This window comes from Canis lupus, chromosome 20 (genome assembly GCF_048164855.1).
Source record: "Canis lupus baileyi chromosome 20, mCanLup2.hap1, whole genome shotgun sequence".
Lineage (NCBI taxonomy): Eukaryota > Metazoa > Chordata > Mammalia > Carnivora > Canidae > Canis > Canis lupus.
Genome location: NC_132857.1, coordinates 19,258,801 through 19,279,783, shown reverse-complemented (window position 1 = coordinate 19,279,783; position 20,983 = coordinate 19,258,801). Strand labels below are relative to the sequence as shown.

The following is a 20,983-nucleotide window of genomic DNA, read 5'->3' as shown; positions in this document are numbered from 1 at the left end:
GGTAGATAAATAGATCTATCTGTTAACATAAAAACTGGAGAATGACTGAAAAATTATGTACTCAAAGGGGCTGCAGCTTGGAGTCAGTATACTTTATACTTCATTCATAAAACAAGTTTATGAACCTTTTACTGGTGTGCTTTTTGACCCACGCATTTCCTGGATGAGTGCTGTATAAAGAATGTGTCATTTCCCAACTGTGCTAAGTTGGAGACCAATGGCATGGGTCCCAGTTTCCACAGACTGTTGATTATGTGGATATAGAATTCAGGCTTTTCACCCTTCTGTGTCTGGCTCAGACTTGAGATTAATTTATAAAGCATATTTTATTAATGTAGAAATATATCTCTACATTAATACACTGTCTTTGGGATTGTTTTGAAATGGTTCCAGAAGCAGTTTCTACAGAAACTATGCAGTCTTTTTCCTGATAGGATTTTAGAAATAGAACTTATGGTAGTGAAATTGAGCAAAAGAATGTTATAATGGGGCAGAAAATGCTTCCCTAAAGAATAATTTAAAATGTTCATCTAGAGGGACGCCTGGGTGGCTCAGTAGTTGAGCGTCTGCCTTTGGCTCAGGGCGTGATGCTGGAGTACAGGGATTGAGTCCCACATCAGCTCTCTGCACAGAGCCTGCTTCTCCCTCTGCCTGTGTCTTTGCCTCTCTCTCTCTGTGTCTCTCATGAATAAATAAATAAAAACTTTAAAAAATAAAATGTTTATTTAGACTTGAGTATAAAACAATTGGAAATTGCTGATTAAATTATGAACTTAGTAGAAGGGGGGAAATGCTAGATATAGGGATTGAAAACAGCTTACACAAATTTGATTTTGATTATTTCATAAAATGTAGGTATGGAAAGATTAAGTATTTTTGTGGTAGTTTGTGGTATTTTCCGGCACCACTTAGGTTTAAAGAACTTGTTTGGAAAAAAGCTTTCTCCACCCCTGCAGAAAGCTTGAGCCTGTGGTTAGGTCAAAGTGGTAGGTAGAAAGATCTAAGTTAAGTGATTTGAAAAACCTGGTTAATGTTGCAGATATGATCAGTGGAGGAAGAAATATATCTTCTCACCTTTTTAGTATTAAAACATACTCCCATTTAGGTTTTTTAAAGATTTTTTAAAGTTTTTTTTTTTTTTTTTTTTTTAAGATCTACTTATTTATTTGAGAGAGTGAAAGTGTAGGTGCTCACGGGGAGGGGGGATGGGAGCAAAGGAGCATGGTGGGGAGAGAAGCAGACTCCTCTGAGCCTGGAGCCTGACATGGCTTGATCTCACAATCTTGAGATCACGACCTCAACTGAAATCAAGAGTCAGATATTTAACTGACTGAGCTACCCGGGTGCCACTTCCCATTTAGGTCTCTAATCCATTTTGAGTTTTTGTATATGGTTTTAAAAAGTAGTCCAATTTTATTCTTTTACATTTGGCTCTCCAGTTTTCCTAGCACCATTTATTGAAGAGACCATCCTTCCCCATTGTACATTCTTGTCTCCTTTGTCATAAATTAACTGACCATATAATTTTAGGTTATTAAAAAAACACATTCCCATAACTGGGCTTAGCAATATAAATACTAACAGCAGCTTCCAGGGAAGATGGCTGAGTAAGAGGACCCTAAGCTCACCTCATCCCATGATACACCTAGATAACACAAGAAGTACTCAGCAGTTCAATGCTACTGTACCTCTGGCAAATGCCTGGACTGACTCATTGCAAGCCCAAGGCAGACCAAAACTAGTACAACACAGGGACCAAACCCTGTCCACAATAGGAAAAGACCCATGATTGGACTAATACAAAAGTGGCTCAATTACAATAGCAGGGCACATGCAATATACATAAGAGACACCCTTGAAGAGCCAAGTTTTGGTGAGCAGGATACTCCAGGACTACTATTTCATAAGGCCACTACTTTTAAGAACAAGAGATGGAGGTGATTTTCTCAACACACAGCAGACACAGTGAGTCAGACAAAATGAGAAGACAAAGGAATGTGTCCCAAATGAAGGAACAGGACAAAATGACAGCAAGAAACTAAACAAAACAGTGAAAAGGCATATGCATGATAGAGAATTTAAAGTAATGGTCATAAAGGTATGGGACTTGAGAAAAGAGTGGAAGACCTCAATGAAACATGCAAGAAATAGAAAATGTAAAAAAGAACCAAGCAGAGATGAAGAACACAATAAATGAAATTAGAAATATACTAGATGGAATAAATAAGAGATTAGAGGAAGCAGAAGAATAGATAAGCAACTGGGAAGACAAAGTAATGGAAAGCAAACAAGCTGAACAGGAGAGAGAAAAAGTAATAATAGAAAATGAAAACCGCATCTGGGTGGCTCAGTGGTTGAGCATCTGCCTTTGGCTCAGGTCGTGATCCCAGGGTCCTGAGATGGAATCCCACATCTGGCTACCTGCAGGAAGCCTGCTTCTCCCTCAGCCTATGTCTCTGCTCTCTGTGCCTCTCATAACTAACTAACTAACTAACTAACTAACTAACTAACTAACTAACTAAATAAATAAATAAAATTAAAAAAAAAATGAAAACAGGGAACTTCGTGATACCATCAAGCATATTAATGTTCATATTATAGGAGTCCCCATAAGAAGAGACAATAGGGCCCAGAGAATTTATTTGAAGAAATAATAGATGAAATCTTTCTGAATCTGGGGAAGGTAACAGAAATTCACATCCAGGATGCACAGAGAGCCTCTAACAAAAGCAAACTAAGGTGGTCCACACCAAGACACAAGTAATTAAAATGGCAAAAATAGTGATAGAAAATTTTACAAGCAGCAAGAGAAAAGAAAACAGTAACATACAAGGGAGACCCCATAAGGCTATCATCTGTTAGAGAAATTTTGACATTAAACGCCCAGCGTACAGGTTGATAGGTCAAATTGTGTCTTTCCTCCATCCCTGCTTCCCTCAGATTTGATGGAGCCCTGAATATTGATCTGATACAATTCCAGACCCACCTGGTGCCCTATCCCTACATCCACTTCTCCTTGGCCACATATGCCCTTGTCATCTCTGTTGAGAAAAACCTACCATGGATAGCTTTCTGTAGCACAGATCACCAATGCATGCTTTGAGCCAGTCAACTAGATGGTGAAATGTGACTCTAACCATGGTAAATACATGTCTTCCTGCCTGCTGTATCATGACAACTCAGTTCCCAAAGATAGCAGTGCTGCCATTGCCACCATCAAGACCAAGCATACCATCCAGTGTGTGGACCGGTGCCCCACTGGCTTCCATGTTGGTATTACCAGCCTCCCAGTGTGGTACCTGGGAGAGACCTTGTTTAAGTACAGTGAGCTATGTGTATGCTGAGCAACACCACAGCCATTGCTGAGGACTGGGCTCACCTGGACCACAAGTATAACCTGATGTATGCTAAGTGTACTTTTGTTCACTGGTATGTAGTGGGGGCATGCCCTTGAGAAGGATTATGAGGAAGTTGGTGTGGATTCTGTTGGAAGGAGAGGGTGAAGAAGGAGAGGAATATTAAAAATGTCACAAAGGTGCTGCTTTTATAGGGAAGCTTATTCTTTTTTGAACACTGAAAAGTTGTGCTCTGGTCAGTAATTTGTATGTAGCAGTGTATACTCATATACGATTACTGACCTATGCTTTAAAATACCATGCTTTGTTACAGATCCAAGTTGTCCATTTCTCTGATGGGTTTGAATAAAATATTCTCTGTCTTAAAATAAAAGGAAAAGAAAAAGTACAGACCTGCTAGCTTCTTCCTTTTGGTTCTCTTCTATGATCTGATCTTCTTCTGTCTTTCCCTTATTCCAACTTGGCTGAATGCCAGAAATTTGATTTTTATTTTCACTATTCTAATCTTCAATGCTACTACTCTCACTTTTCAGAATTCAGAGCTACTGTGTTTAGATAAATCTCACTAGCTACAGTATTATCACCGTTGCCAGTGAGACAGAAGCTACTATAGAGATGTCTTAATATGTTTGTTCTTTCAACAAAAATTTATGGAGTGCTAGACCAGTGGGGCATACAGAAATTAATGCACAATTTGGCAAGCCCAGTCACTCCTTCTCCATGTACCACTGTATTTTTCTTAACACCTACCACCAACTTATATATATTTATTTACTTATTATTTGTATCTTATTCAAATATAAGCTCCACATGTAGAAACTTCACTTTGTTCACTAATGTTTGCTTACTGTTTAGAAGAGAGTCTGCAATGTGGTATGTGTAGAACTCAGTAATGTTTAGTGAATGAATGAATAGGTTCCTACTGTTAATTCAGCTCTTTAGCCACTATTAGATTTTTCATTTCTCAAAATCATGGGGCAGGAACAAAGGAATGGAATATATGAGTTGGAAAGGAAAAAGGATGAGTTTTAATTATCATTTTTGGATTTGTATTTCAGTGTATGCATATGTTCGTGGTGAGGGTTAAACTTTCTCTACAAGAAACACTTTATACTATTGCTTGGGAGAATGAGACACTTAAGGGGAAGGAGAAAAACTGGCTCAGATACCTGAAAATAATGCTAAATATTATTTATGGTTAGTAACTATCATTTCTACTTAAATTATACCTAATACTAAAATAATTCTAGATACTAGATATGATTCAGTGTCTCATTTTATACTTTTTATTACAACATTGAACTATATACGAATACTCAGTTTTTATATTTTATTGCTCAAGAGATAGTTTGTTTATAACTTAAAAAGAAATCAAATCCCTAAGTAGGAGTATCATTCCTACTTAATTCATAAAGAAACCAAAGTCTTATATACTTTGGATTTTCCTAGAAGCAGGGGGGACCACAACTAGATTTTGAAAAGTAGCTCTTTCTCATTCTTAAAGAACCCATCATTAGCAAGTTTGAAAATCAGCAAATGAAAAGATTGGAAGACCAGTATTCTAGTTTGTTGGCTCTCACACTTGACTTGTACCTGAGTCAAGCTAGGGGTGCTTTTTTTTTTTTTTTAAGATTTTTTATTTATTTAATAGAGAGAGAGAGAGAGAGAGAGAGAGGCACAGGCAGAGGGAGAAGCAGGCTCCATGTGGGGAGCCCGACGTGGGACTCAATCCCGGGTCCCCAGGATCACGCCCTGGGCTGAGGGTGGCACTAAACCGCTGAGCCACCAGGGTTGCCCAAGCTAGGGGTGCTTCTTAACACAAAAATTGCTGAGCAGCATCCCCAGCATTTCTTTTTTTCTCTTTTCTAAAAATATTTATTTATTCATGAGAAACACAGAGAGAGGCAGAGACACAGGCAGAGGGAGAAGCAGACTCCCTGTGGGGAGCCCGATGCAGTACTTGATCCCAGGACCTCGGGATCACGCCCTATGCCAAAGACAGACGGGTCAACAGCTGAGCCACCAGGCATCCCATTCTCAGCATTTCTAATTCATCAGGTCTGGGGTGAGGCCTAAGAATGTGCATTTCTATTAAGTTGATGCTGCTATTGTCTCTTTGCTTCAAACCCACCCTTCGTGTTCCCTCTACTAATGCTGGAACCGGGACCCCTCTAGCCAATTTCTGCTTTGCCAGTTGATTCCTTTGAATTCAGTCTGAGGCTCTACCAACAGACTGTAAGGCTGGAGCAGAAAGAAGGGACTAGCTCCTTCTGTCTGCTTCCTGTGGGCTCTTCATGTGCTTGTGGATCTGGATTGCCTTAGAAATGCTGCTTCATTCTGGCAGTGGCAGTTCCTATCCAGAGCATCAGCCAAATCCAGTTTGGAGTTTTCCTCGCATTTCCGACATAAACTTCATTGTGCAGCCCCTCCCCAAAGGCATCCAATCAGCTGAGGCCTCCTTCTCAGGGGTTCAGGTTCTAGGCCCTTTTGAGCTCCAGAGATAGCAGCAGCAGCTGAACAGCATTTGTTGAGTTAGCTATGTGTAGTTCCAAATGAAGGAACACAACCCACCAGACTGACATAAAGATGACTTTGAACTGAAGACATCTGAGATATAGCAAGATGCACAAAGAAGCCTTTTCAGAGTTTCCCTTATCTGGTTAAAGGCAGAATTTTCTCAACAGATGCTGCCATAAATCCACTTGGTGCCAGCTTCTGGCCAGGAAGGAAACTAACGTTTAGCACCTAGATGGGACACTGCATAAACAAACATCAGAAGCTGCCATACATATTTCACACAGAAGTCCTATCTCTCCCTTCCCCTTTTCTGATATACAAACCCCTACTCCTGGTTGTTCAGGAAGTACTCCCCCAGTTGGTAGGAGAAAAGTTCTTCCCGATAATAGTTGATGACTTAACTCTGGTTATATTTCCCAGTCTGTGAAATGAGGATGTAATAGGTAGCTAAGATGTTTAAAGTAACTATATAATATAGAGCACAAGTCATAATCTTTCTGCTGGTAGAGGGTCAAGCCTCTGTGCTGATGGCTACTGATTGATCAGGGAGGGTGGTGGCTGCTGAAGCCTGGGGTAGCTGTGGCAACTTATTAAAACAATAATAAAGTTTGCTATATCTACTGACTCTTCCTTTCATGAAAGATTTCTCTATAGCATGCAATGCTGTTAAATAGCATTTTACCCACCAAACTTCTTTAAAATGGGAGTCAATTCAGTCAGACTCTGCTGCTACTTTATCAACTAAATTTATATAATATTTTAAATTCTCTGTTGTCACTTCAATAATCCTCATAGCATCTTCACCAGGAGTACAATCCATTTCAAGATTTGAGATAATTAATGAAAGTGGCTACACTAAACAGATTCTCAATGTAGATGAAAAAAGCCTTATTTTGGAAGGTTTTCAGTTTGCCCAGATCCATCAGAGGATTCAGGAGTCATGGCAGCTCTAGCCTTAAAAAATGTATTTATTAAGCAATAAGACTTGAAAGCTGAAATGAGTCCTTGGTCCATGGGCTACACAATGGATCTTGTGAATCTCACCGCACATTTCCGTTAGAGCTCTTGGATGACCAGGTGCACTGTCAATGAGCAGTCATATTTTGAAAGAGATCTTTTTTTCTGAGCAGTAGTTCTCAACAGTGTGCTTAATGTATTTGGTAAAACTATGTTATAACCAGCTATGCTGTCATCCAGGCTTTGTTGTTCCATTTAGAAAGCACAGGTAGAATAGATTTAGCACAGTTCTTAAGGGCCTTAGGATTTTTGGAATGGTAACTGAACACTGGTTTGAACTTAAAGTCACCAGCTACACTAGCCCCTAACAAGAGTGTCAACCTGTCATTTGAAGCTTTGAAGCCAGGCATTGACTTTTCCTCTCTGGTCAGGAAAGTTCTAGATGGCATCTTCTTCCAATAGAAGGCTGTTTCGTCTACATTGAAAGCCTGTTTTTTAGTATAGCTTCCTTTATAAATTATCCTAAGTCTTCTGGATAACTTGCTGTAGCTTCTGTATCAGCACTTGCTGCTTCACTTTGGAGTTTTATGTCATGGAGATGGCTTCTTTCCTTAAATCTCATGAATTGACCTCTGCTAGCTTCAAACTTTTCTGCAGCTTCCTCACCTCTCTTAGTCTTCATAGAATTGAAGAGTTAGGGCCTTGTTCTGGATTAGGCTTTGGCTTAAGGGAATGTTGTGGCTGCTTTGATCTTCTATCCAGACCACTAAAACTTTTTCCGTATCAGCAACAGGCTGCTTCACTTTCTTATCATTTGTGTGTTCACTGGAGTAGCACTTTTAACTTCCTTCTAGGACTTCTCCTTTGCATTCACAACTTGGCTAACTGTTTTGTGTCAAAGGCCTAGTTTTCAGCCTGTCTTGAGTTTCAACATGCCTTACTAAGCTTACTCATTTCTAGCTTTTGATTTAAAGTGAGAGATGTATGACATTTCCTTTCACTTGACCACTTGGAGGCCACTGTACAGTTATTAGTCTAATTTCAAAATTGTTGTGACTAAGGGAATAGGAAGGCCCGAGGGGGCAGAGAGACAGCATGGTGGGGGGGGGGGGGAGAACTGGAGAGGGAGGAGGAGCAGGGGAAGACAGAGAGAGAGGAGAGAGAGGGAGTGAGGGTAGGAGAGAGGGAGGAGGAATAGCTGGTAGGTGGAGCAGTCAGCACACATACAGTTATTGATGATTAGATTTGTGGTCTTATATGGGTAGTTTGTGGTACCCCAAAACAATTACAATAATATCAAAGGTCACTGGTCACAGATCACCATAACAAATATAGTCATAATGAGGGCAGCCCGGGTGGCTCAGCAGTTTAGCGCCCGCCTTCAACCTGGGACATGATCCTGGAGTTCTGGGATCGAGTCCCGCGTCAGGCTCCCTGCATGGAGCCTGCTTCTCCCTCTGCCTGTGTCTCTGCTTCTCTCTCTCTCTCTTTCTCTGTGTCTCTCATGAATAAATAAAATCTTAAAAAAAAAGAGAAAGTTAAAAACAAAACAAATGTAGTCATAATGAAAAATTCTGAAATATTGTGAGAACTGCCAAAATGTGACAGAGACACAAAGTGAGCAAATGCTGTTGAAAAATGGCACTGGCAGCTGCTTGATGTAGGGTTGCCATAAACCTTCAATTTGTAAAAACCACAGTATCTGAGAATACAATAAAGCAAAGCATAATAAAAAGAGGTATGCCTCTACATAGTTTTGACTATTGCCCTGTTTTAAAAGTATAACTCAACTCAATTCTTTCCTTTTAAACTGTTGCAATACATATCACTCCAGAAGTTTGATTTCTACAAACTGAACCTGTTAAATCATTTGTCTTGGCAGGTTTTATAAGGAAAAAAATAACCCACCCAAAAAACATCACATTGTATTGGCTGGGCTAAGACAGTTCAGCCATAGCTGCCAGGGAAGCTCCTTCTTTCCTTTTTTTAGACTGCAACCCAGTTTTTAAATTATTTGACCTATGTTTCTTTATGAATTTCCATACTTTAATAAATGAGTAACTGTATAGGTTCTTATTTGATAGCCCAACCAACCCTGAAAAGCTGCTTAGAGTGAAGCAATCATATTAGTCTGGCTGTTAAATAAGAATAAGAGGTCCAGGGATCCCTGGGTGGCTCAGCGGTTTAGCGCCTGCCTTTGGCCCAGGGCGCGATCCTGGAGACCCGGGATCGAATCCACATCAGGCTCCCGGTGCATGGAGCCTGCTTCTCCCTCTGCCTATGTCTCTGCCTCTCTCTCTCTCTCTGTGTGACTATCATAAATAAATGAAAAAAAAATTAAAAAAAAAAAAAGAGTAAGAGGTTCACATTGTTGAATAGGAAGGGAAGAAATTATTTTATCAGGAAATTAAGCTCAGAATGGCTATGCTGTAATTGAATATCCCTTGGCTGGTCAAGGAGGCAGATGCTGATAATAATTTGGCTTTCAAATGCCATACATACACACACATACACACATACACAACACGCAAAGTAAAAAAAAATTAGAATAAAGTTTCAGAGGTATATGTCTCTATGTATAGAACTATATTTTTCTCTAAATACATCTTGTACCAAAATGGATATGTTTACATAATTAATAATATAACTTACTTCCAAGAGGTAACTTAGGTACAGAGAATAAGAGAACTCGTGTTCTCCATGTTCTATAAAATGTTAGCTTTAGTTAATAAGTATAGAATTTAGGGTACAACTAAAGTTTAACATGTTCTAAAACAACTAAGTTCAAACTTTTCTTTTTTTTTTTTAAGATTTTATTTATTTATTCATAAACAAAGAGAGAGGCAGAGACACAGGCAGAGGGAGAAGCAGGCTCCATGCAAGGAGCCCGATGTGGGACTCGATCCCGGGTCCCCAGGATCACACCCCAGGTTGCAGGTGGTGCCAAACCGCTACACCACCAGGGCTGCCCAAGTTCAAACTTTTCTACTAAAAGACACATATATTCACACTCCATGAACTGCACAGACAAAAAACTCTCGGGGTGTTTAATCTTCCATTATTTTTTATTTTTTTATTTCTTTGAGAGAGAGAGCACACCTGTGTGCATAAGTACAGGGGTGAGGCAGGGGTGGGGGAGACAGAGAATCTTAAGCAGGCTCCACAGTCAGCATGTAGCCCAATATGGGGCTCAATCTCACGACCTGAGCCAAAATCAAGAGTTGGGCCCTTAACTGACTGAGCCAGCCACGCACCCCTATCTTCCATTCCTAGTGTGGTATCAGAGAAGTCCTTATTTCCAAATAATTTATTTCAAAGAATGGTGAATTGACTCAGGTATAGACATGTGAAGAACATAGATTATTATGATTCAATTATTATCATCATGTCTCAACTCCGCCAACCTCTTTGGCCTACGAAAGACAACAGGTTACTCTTCCTATTTTTCTTTTCTTTTTTTTTAAAGGATTTATTTTATTTTTTTAGATTTTATTTATTTATTCATAGACAGAGAGAGAGAGAGAGGCAGAGACACAGGCAGAGGGAGAAGCAGGCTCCATGCAGGGAGCCCGATGTGAGACTCGATCCCGGGTCTCCAGGATCACACCCCAGGCTGCAGACGGCGCCAAACCGCTGTGCCACCAGGGCTGCCCTCTTCCTATTTTTCAACTACTTCATCCTTGTCAACTATTTATACTGATGATGCCTAAAACTATTTTCCTTTTGTCTGTTTTTAGAACTGTGCTCAGTTCTCTTTCATATGCTTGTTATGTACCTATCTTTCCTGGAGTGGCGCTGTGCTATATGGCATGCTACTGTTATGTGCTACCTGGCTCTGTGATTCCACAGAGCACAATTCTATAGAATAGTGAGAATTGCAGCTGTATGGAAGCCATGGAAAGCTCTCCTAATAAGCCTCTTAGAGAGACCAGTGAGGCTAGACAATACAATCCCAGACTCAGAATATCAATATCTTCCTTGTATTCTCTACTGTAGATGAAGGCCACTGCCTAGAGCTTTAAAGCACTGTGGGTCATGATGGTAGAAACCGTAAAAAGAAATTCATTAATTAGTATGCCTCAACTCACACATCTTTTTTTTTGTACACAGAAGAAACGTCTGGGTACTTCCAGTTAAACATTTCTTTCAACCTTACTTCATATTCTTTGTAATGAATTCATCATTTCCCTTCTACTAATACCCCTGTATCCGTAGAGATACTATTAGTCCAGTCCCACTCTCAACTCAAAATACCAAATGATTTAAAACTCATTCTTTTTCTTTTTTTTTTTTTTTTCTCATTCTTTTTCTTAATTGACAAATTTACTGTCACCAAATCTAACATTTAGGTGTGGACCAGATTTGTGCCATCAATGCATAAGCAAAGGAGATGAAAGTGAGGAGGTGAAATTACCAGACATACCTTTTCTCATTGTTATGTCAAGACTTAAAGACTGTGGGGATCCCTGGGTGGCTCAGTGGTTTAGTGCCTGCCTTCGGCCCAGGGCCTGATCCTGGAGTCCCAGGATCAAGTCCCACATCAGACTCCTCAGGGAGCCTGCTTCTCCCTCTGCCTGTGTCTCTGCCTCTCTCTCTGTCTCTGTGTCTCTCATGAATAAATAAATAAAATCTTAAAAAAAAAAAAAGACTTAAAGACTGTTTTTAAAGCCTTTAAAGGCTTAAAGATTGGAGGTTAAATAACATGCTACTAAACACTGAATGGGTCAACCAGGAAATAAAAGAAACAAAAAAAGTACATGGAAACAAATATAAACAAAAACATAATGGCTTAAAACCTTTGGGATGCAGGGCACCTGGGTGGCTCAGTGGCTGAGCATTTGGCTTTGGCTGAGGTCATGATCCTGGAGTCCTGGACTGAGTCCTGCATCAGGCTCCCTGTAGGGAGCTGGCTTTTCCCTCTGCTTATGTCTCTGCCTCTGTTTTTTCATAAATAAATAAATAAATAAATAAATAAATAAATAAATTCTAAAAACAAACAAACAAACAAACAAACAAAACAAAAAAACCTTTGGGATGCAGCAAACACAGTCCTAAGAGGGAAGTTTATAGCAATACAAGCCTACCTCAAGATGCAAGAAATATATCAAACAACCTAACCTTACACATAAAGGAGCTCAAAAAAGAACAAGAAACAAAACCTAAAACCTGCAGGAGAGCAATAATAAAGATCAGAGCAGAAATAAATGATACAGAAACTAAAAAAACTAGAACAGATCAATGAAACCAGGAACTGATTCTTTGAAAAAAAAAAAAATCAATAAATTGATTAACTTCTAGCCAGACATATCAAGAGAAAAAAGAAAGGACCCGAATAAATAAAATCACAAATGAAAGGGGAGAAAAAACAACTAACACCATAGAAATACAATCATAAAAGAATATTATGAAAAACTATATGCCAACAAATTGGACAACTTAGAAGAAATGTCTAAATTCCTAGGAACACATAACCTAACAAAATGGAAACAGGAAGAATTAGAAAATTTCAACATACCAGTTACCAGCAGAGAAATTGAATCAATAATCCAAAAACTCCCAACAAACAACAGTCCAGGTCCAGAAGCCTTCATAGGTAAATTCTACCAAACATTTAAAAAGTTAATACGCATTCTCCTCAAACTATTCCAAAAAATAAAAAATGAAGGAAAACTTTCAAATTCATTCTATGAGGCCAACATCACCCTGATACCAAAACCAGGTAAAGCACTAAAAGAGAACTACTGGCCAATAACTCCAATGGACGTAGAAGCAAAAATCCTCAACAAAATACTACACCAAACTGAAGAACACATGAGAAAATCATTCACCGAGATCAACTGGAATTTATTCCTGAGATGCAAGGGTGATTACACATTCACAAATCAATCACTGTAATATATCACATTAATAAAAGAAATGATGGGGCGCCTCGGTGTCTCAGTCAGTTGAGCATCCAACTCTTGATTTCAGCTCAGGTTATGATCTGCGGGTCAGGAGATGTGAGCCTCTCATTGGGCTCTGCACTCAGTGGGAAGTCTCCTTGAGATTCTCTTCTCCTCCTCCCTCTGCTCATGTGCATGCCTGCTCTCTCTTTTAAAATAAATAAATCTTTTAAAAAAGGGGATAAGAACCGTATGATCATTTTAATAGACATAACATCTATTCATGATAAAAACCCCCAACAAAGTAGGTGTCGAAGGAACATACCTCAACATAATCAAGGTATGAAAAACCCACAGCTAACATCATCCTTAATGGGGAAAAACTGAAAGCTTTTCTCTTAAGGTCAGAAACAATACAAGGATGACTCACCATTTTTATTGAACATAGTACTGGAGTCTTAGCCACAGCAGTCAGTCAACAAAAATAAATAAAAAGCATCTAAATCTGTAAGGAAGAAGTAAAACTTCTACAATTTGCATATAATATGATAGAAAATCCTAAACATTCCACCAAAAAAAAACTGCTAGCATAAACAAATTGCGTAAAGTTGCAGGATACAAAAATCAATGTACAGAAATCTGTCACATTTCTATATACAAATAATAAATGAGCAGATGGCAAAATTAAGAAAATAATTCCATTTAAAATTGTACCCAAAATAACAAGATACCTAGGAATAAACCTAACCAAAGAGGTGAAAGACCTGTACTCTGAAAACTAATATACACTAATGAAAGAAATTAAAGGTGACACAATGACATGGGAATGCTTGTGGATTGGAAGAACAAATATTGTTAAAATGTCCATACTACCCAAAGTACTCTACACATTTAATGCAATCCATATCAAAATACCAACAGCATTTTTCACAGAACTAGAACAAATAATTCTAAAATTTGTGTGGAACCACAAAGGCTCCTGAATAGCCAAAGTAATCTTGAAAAAGAAAAGCAAAGCCCTATGCATCACAGTTCTGGACAAGTTATAACACAAAGCTGTAGTCATCAAAGCAGTATGGTAATGGCACAAAAATAGATACATATATTAATGGGATAAAGTAGCACACAGAAATAAACCCACAATTATATGGTCAATTAACCTTTGACAAAGCAGGAAAGTATATCTAATGGGAAAAAGATAGTCTCTTCAACAAATGGTTTTGGGAAAACTAGAAAGCAACATGCAAAAGAATGAAACTGGACCACTTTCTTACACCATACAGAAAGATAAATTCAAAATGGATGAATGACCTATATGTGAGACCTGAAGCCATAAAAATGCTAGAAAAAACTATACAGGGGATCCCTGGGTGGCTCAGCGGTTTAGCACCTGCCCTCGGCTCAGGGTGTGGTCCTGGAGTCCCAGGATGGAGTCCCACATCAGGCTCCCTGCATGGAGCCTGCTTCTCCCTCTGCCTGTGTCTGTTTCTCTCCAAGTCAATCAATGTGATACATCACATTAATAAAAGAAAGGACAAGAACCATATCATCCTCTCAATGGATGTAGAAAAAGCATTTGACAAGATACAACATCCTTTCTTGATAAAAACTTTCTACCATGTAGGGATAGAGGGAACATACCAAAATATTATGTGAGCCATATGAAAAACCCACAGTGAATACCAACCTCAACAGGGAATAACTGAGAGCTTTTCCCTGAAGGACAGGAACACAACAGGGATGTCTACTCTCACCAGTGCTATTGAACATAGTACTGGAAGTCCTAACCTCAGCAATCGACAACAAAAAGAATAAAAGGCATCCAAATTGGCAAAAAAGAACTCAAACTCTCACTTTTTGCAGATGACATATTATATGTAGAAAACCCAAAGGTTTCACCAAAAAATTGCTAGAACTGATAATGAAATTCAGCAAAGTCATAGGAAATAAAATCAGTGCACAGAAGTCAGTTGCATTTCTATACACTAACAATGAGGGAGAAGAAAGAGAAATCAAGGAATCAATCCTGTTTACAATTGCACGAACAAACTATAAGATACCTAGGAATACTAACCAAAGAGGTAAAATCTGTACTCTGAAAACTACAGAACACTTATGAAAGAAATTGAGGAAGACACAAAGAAATGGAAAAACGTCCCATGCTCGTGGATTAGAAGAATAGATATTGTTAAAATGTCTATGCTCCCCAAAGCAAATCTACACATTCAATGCCATCCCTATCAAAATACCATCAGCATTTTATAATTGTAAAATTTCTATGGAACCAGAAAAGATCCTGAATAGCCAAACAAATGTAGAAAAAGAAAACCAGAGCTGGACGCATTACAATGCCAGATTTCAAGCTGTATTACAAAGCTGTAATCATGAAGACAGTATGGTACTAGCACAAAAACAGACACACAGATCAATGGAACAGAATAGTGAACCCAGAAATAGATCCTCAACTCTATGGTCAATTAAAATCCTTGACAAAGCAGGGAAGAATATCCAATGGAAAAAAGATGGTCTCTTCAACAAATGGTGTTGGGAAAATTGGACAGCCACATGCAGAAGAATGAATTAGACCATTTTCTTACACCATGCACAAAAATAAACACAAAATAAATGAAAGACCTAAATGTGAGACAGGAGTCCATCAAAATCCTATAGGAGAACACAGGCAGCAACTTCTTTGACCTTGGTCGCAGCAACTTCTTGCTAGACTTGTCTCCAAAGGCAAGAAAAACTAAAGCAAAAATGAATTACTGGGACCTCATCAAGATAGAAAGCTTTTGCACAGTAAAGAAATGGGAGAAGATATTTGCAAATGTCTTATTAGATAAAGGGCTAACATCCAAAATCTATAAAGAATTTATCAAACTCAATACCCAAAAGAACAAAAAGCCCAGTTAAGAAATGGGCAGAAGACATGGACATGCACAGACATTTCTCCAAAGGAGACATACAAATGGCCAACAGACACATGAAAAAAATGCTCAATATCACTCATCATCAGGGAAATACAAGTCAAAGTCACAGTGAGATACCATCACACACTGGTCAGATGCCTAAACTGAACAACTCAGGAAACAACAGATGTTGGCGAGGATATGTAGGAAGTGGAACCCTCTTACATTGCTGGTGGGAATGCAAACTGGTGTAGCCAATCTGAAAAAACAGTGTGGAGGTTCCTCAAAAAGTTAAAAATAGAGCTACCCTATGACCCAGAAATTGCACTACTAGATATTTATCCAAAGGATACAAACATAGTGATTCTAAGGGCACCTGCACCCCAATGTTTATAGCAGCAATGTCCACAATAGCCAAAATATGGAAAGAGCCCAGATGTCCATCAACAGATGAATGGATAAAGAGGACATGGTATAGATACACAATGCCATCAAAAGAATGAAATTTTGTCACTTGCAATGACATGGATGGAACTAGAGGGTATTATGTCAAGCAAAATAAGTCAGTAAATGGAAAACAAACACCATATGATTTCATTCATATATGGAATCTGAGAAACAAAACAGATGAACACAGGGGAAGGGAAGGAAAAATAAAGACGAAAACAGGGAGGGAGACAACTGTAAGAGACTCAACTATAGGAAACAAACTGAGGGTTGCTGGAAGGAAGGTCGGTGAGGGGATGGGGTAACTGGGTGATGGGCGTTAAGGGCACTTGAAGTAATGAGCACTTGGTGTTGCATGCAACTGATGAATCACTAAACTCTATTTCTGAACTAATAATACAGCATATGTTGATATAAAAAAATTTTTAAAAAAGTTCTTGAAGACTAGGCACAATATTATTTTAGGTACTCAAAATATTTGTTGACCATAAAGCTTAGTTTGAGTCAGAGATCCTGCCTTAACTAAAACTGAACATTATTTATAGCTAATAAGAATCCTTTTAGATAGCATTTCTGAGAAATGTGTCACACTTTCAGATATCATTATAAATATTTAGTTTAAAATTTAAAAACATATATGATGGGGAAAAATGTTTGACTATATCAATATTACTGAAGCCTCAGAAAGCATCTATCTAAATAATTATTCTCTACCACTTACAGTCCTAAGCATGAAAACATCTGATGCCAATCATGGTTCTTCTCTTAAAAGCCTTTGTTGTTTCTAGTTGTCTAGACTTATTTTGTTGTACGAGGCTCTTTACATTGTGTTCTTAAACTACCACTCAAGTCAAATATTTTACCACTCCCTGTACTCCTAGCCACAACAAACTTTTTAACCAGTATTTTTATACCAAGCAGAATGGACTAGATGTTTACGTCTCCCCAAATTCATATGCTGAAATCCTAATCCTGATATCATGAGATGAGGCCTATGGGAGGTGACTATGTCATGAGAGTGGAGCCTCATGAATGGGAGTAGGGTTCTTGTAAGAGAGAACTGTTGTTTCTTCTGCCATGTGAGGACAGAGTGAGAAGCTGAACATATATTACCTGGGAAGAGGAAGCAACCAGACCCTGAATCTGCCAGCACCCTGATCTTGGCTCAGCCTCCACAAATGTAAAAAATAAATATTTGCTGTTTAAGCCCCCCAGTCTATGGCATTTTTGTTATGGTAGCCTGAACAAACCAAGATAGCATGTGTTAGCCCCTTTTTAAGCCCCTGTATCTTTTTATGTGCCATTTTTATTTTTGTTTTTCTATCCTCCCACTCTCCCTCCTACTTTTTTTTTGGCCCAGTAAGTTCCTACTTCTCCAAGATCCAGTTTGAATGTCCCCTCCTCTGAGAAGTCTTCGGGGGTTTTTAAAACTAACTGTTACTATATGTTGCATGACTGATTTCTCAAATAGGTAGTAAGCTGCAGGACATTAAGGGAAACTGACTTAATAATCTTTGTATTCTCAGGACTTGGCTCAGAACGGGAGCTTGATGAATGCTGAATGAATAGAAGAATATCTTAATCTATGAGAAACACAACTGTCTTCCCACCTAAATATAGCCATTTATAATTTTTCTGTAGCAATAATATAATAGTGAGCAATACTTAAGTTATCCTGATATTTTCAAGGCCTCATTAGGTATTTTTTTAATTAAATAAATATCCTAATGATTCATAATTGCTTAGAAAGAACTTTTAAAATCTTTTATTCCTTGAGCATATCAAACTTTCTACATTTTATTTTTCTCTAGAGAGAACTGAACATTTAGAAAGCAATTTACAAAACAAAACAAATGATTGAAGAAAAAAAGAGGCAAACAAAACAATAGACTTTTAACTATAGAGAATATACTGGTGGTTAACAGAGGGGAGGTAGGTAGGGCATGGGTGAAATAGAGAAAGGGAATTAAGAGTACACTTACTGTGATGAGCACGGACTAAATATAGAATTGCTGAATCACTATATTGTATACTGAAAACTAATACACTTTATCTTAATTATACTAAATTAAAACAAATTTTTTTTAAAAGCAGAAGCAACTTACCTTTTTTTTTCTTTAAGATTTTATTTATTCATGAGAGAGAGAGAGGCAGAGACACAGGCAGAGGGAGAAGCAGGCTCCATGTAGGGAGCCCGATGTGGGACTTGATCCTGGGACTCCAGGATCACGCCCTGAGCCCAAGGCAGATGCTTAACCGCTGAGCCACCCAGAGATCCCAGCAACTTACTTTATTTCGGTCTTGTACCACCAAGATTTTTCTAGTATTTTCATCAAATACAGCTCCTGTTGGGAAAAAAGCAAAAGATAATTGAGAAATATTAATTTCATTCTCCTTGGATTTCTCCCATACTCCTCTATCTGTGGTTATCAAAATCATACCCATTCTGGAAGGCCTCGTTCAATTACCACACGCCACCCATGAACACTTGTAAAATCTCTCCAGCAATAAACCAACTGCTCAGTCACTCAGGTCCTTTTAGCAACTTGGATACTAATGATGGTTCTAACATATGCTAAGTTGTAAGATAATGAGCTGCATAAACTTCATCTCTAGATTATCTATTCCTCATGGTACATAGTTAAATAAATTAATCTATCTTTCTGTAGCATTTATTTTAATGTCTAATCTTAAGCACTTAAAAATATTTATCTTTGAATAAATGAATACATGAATAAATGAAAGTGACTTTTCCATTCTCATTTTTATTCTTTGAATCACTATGTATAGAACATGGGTTATGCCCCTGATGCTCTAAATCTCAAATATCTCAATATTCAGTTCAGGAATTCCCTAAAGCCACTTATTTATTTTTTTTAACCACATGTGATGACTTTATAACATACCAATATATTGCTTTGGGATAATCATTTTATAAATGTCTTAAGTTCTAATCCTTTTATTTTTTCATTCAATACACACACTGCTAAGCATACTACGCATTTGGCTAGATGTTAGGCACTCAAAAACAATAATTAGGTTTATTTGTTCTTGATAATTTTGGGTCAAAAATATAAATGACACCTTAATGATTTGTAATAGGTTCCTTTAACAGCTGTAATTTAAAAATGATTTATATTTACCCAATGTGAGGAAATACTGTTTAAGGGGTATTTTCTACATACCCTTTCATCCTTTCAATATTAATTGAGTTCCTATATATAATACATATGGGTTTTCTAGTTATTAATTGAGCCCTGTTATATGTCAGGCATTTTTCTAGGTGCTAGGGATATAGTGGTAAACAAAATAAAATTCCCTATCTTCAGTGGGCTCACATTCTGGTGTGTGTATGAGAAGGTAACAAATAGAAAACAAATTATATAGAACATGAGGTGAGGGATCCCTGTGTGGCGCAGCGGTCTGGCGCCTGCCTTTGGTCCAGGGCGCAATCCTGGAGACCCGGGATCGAATCCCATGTCGGGCTCCCGGTGCATGGAGCCTGCTTCTCCCTCTGCCTATGTCTCTGCCTCTCTCTCTCTGTGTGTAACTATCATAAATTAAAAAAAAAAAAAAAAAAAAGAACATGAGGTGACAATGCTATGTAGAAATAAAATACAGAAAGAAAGGTATATGTAATACGAGGAAGAAAAAATTTCTCTGAAATGGAAATAAAAAGCATTTTAGTGTTTAAAAGAAAGAAGGAAAACCACTGAGATATAATTAACATTAATGTTGGCTTCCATTAGAAAATATAAACTATAATTTAATCGGACTTATATGGGTTAGAATGCCAAAGAAATTCCAAGGAAACCTACTCTTAAATTTTAATAATTTGTGATTACTCAAATTGCACTTTTCCCTAATGAATTCTAAGTATGAGCAAAATATTTATTTCAGACAAAACCAGGACTGCTTAAAGCACAATGTGAGCGACCTCTGCTGGTCACAACTTAAGAGGTAAATAAACACAAAGATCAGGGATTAAATAGAGGTTTTTATTATATGATTATTAGTCAGGTACTAAGCTAAGTGCTTTATGGCATCATCTCAGGTATTGTGTGAGTGGTATCACTTTGAGTTCAAAAGTTCACATAGCCCTAAAACTCCGTCTGGATTCTGAACTGGTAGTTTCAGTTGTGCATCTGTGTCCCAACTGTGTTTTCTGGGGACTGGAGTTTCCACTTGAAGAGCTATCTAATCATTCATTCAAAAAATATTTATTGAGTATCTACTTTATGCTAGACACTCTCTTTAACCTGACAATACAGTGGTGGAAAAGACAAAATACCTGCCTTCACAGAACTTATATTATCATGGGGGAAATTAATTAAATATATGATATAATTTCAGGTTGTGGTAAGTGCAATATAGAAAAACAGACCTGGATAAAAAGACCAAAAATGATGAGATTGGAATGCTGGAGGACTGCATTTTAGACAGGAAAGTCAGGAGATTTTTGAGAAGATGTTGAAGCAGAAACCTCAGCTCTAAGGAGCTACCGATAAACAAAGCCCTAAGAAAGAGCACTGCTGGAAAAGGAGTGTGAAAGCTCTGAAGCAGATAAGCTTGCTGTGTGAAGAACAGTAATAAAGCCACAGCTTACTCCATTCCAGTGTGGGGAAGAAAAGAGTTTTCCTCTACCCACTTAGGTTCTATGTCTAGGGCTGCAAAATGAACTGACAGAAAACAGATTAATGGAAGAAAAAAAGTATGTATATTTTATTTTTATTATATTTACATGGCCTGAGGTGGTGATAGAGGACTTGATTAAAAGAAGTGAAAAATCCCATGTCAATTATTTTCCCTTCCTCTAAAAAGTACTATGCCTTTCCAGAACAGTTTCCTAGATGATTTCATTGCTACCCCTAATAGTCACTTCATAACCTAGTTATACTTCAAGACTGTTCAAGTC

At 38.0% G+C, this 20,983-nt stretch overlaps 1 protein-coding gene across 5 annotated transcripts in view; it reads right to left on the bottom strand.

Annotated features, from left to right (window-relative positions):
• Positions 1-20,983, bottom strand: part of NUDT6 (nudix hydrolase 6) — a 34,887-nt gene that overhangs the window by 9,012 nt on the left and 4,892 nt on the right. For 4 of the 5 annotated variants that reach the window (XM_072788501.1, XM_072788498.1, XM_072788497.1 and 1 more), the window contains exon 3: positions 18,358-18,413. Coding sequence is in view for 3 of the 5 variants with exons in the window: in XM_072788498.1 (XP_072644599.1) it covers positions 18,358-18,413 (56 nt within the window). In the remaining 2 variants the exon portion in view is untranslated. Of the gene's footprint in view, positions 1-13,142; positions 13,218-18,357; positions 18,414-20,983 lie in introns of those variants that run through there. The other variant, XM_072788499.1, reaches the window with a different exon arrangement.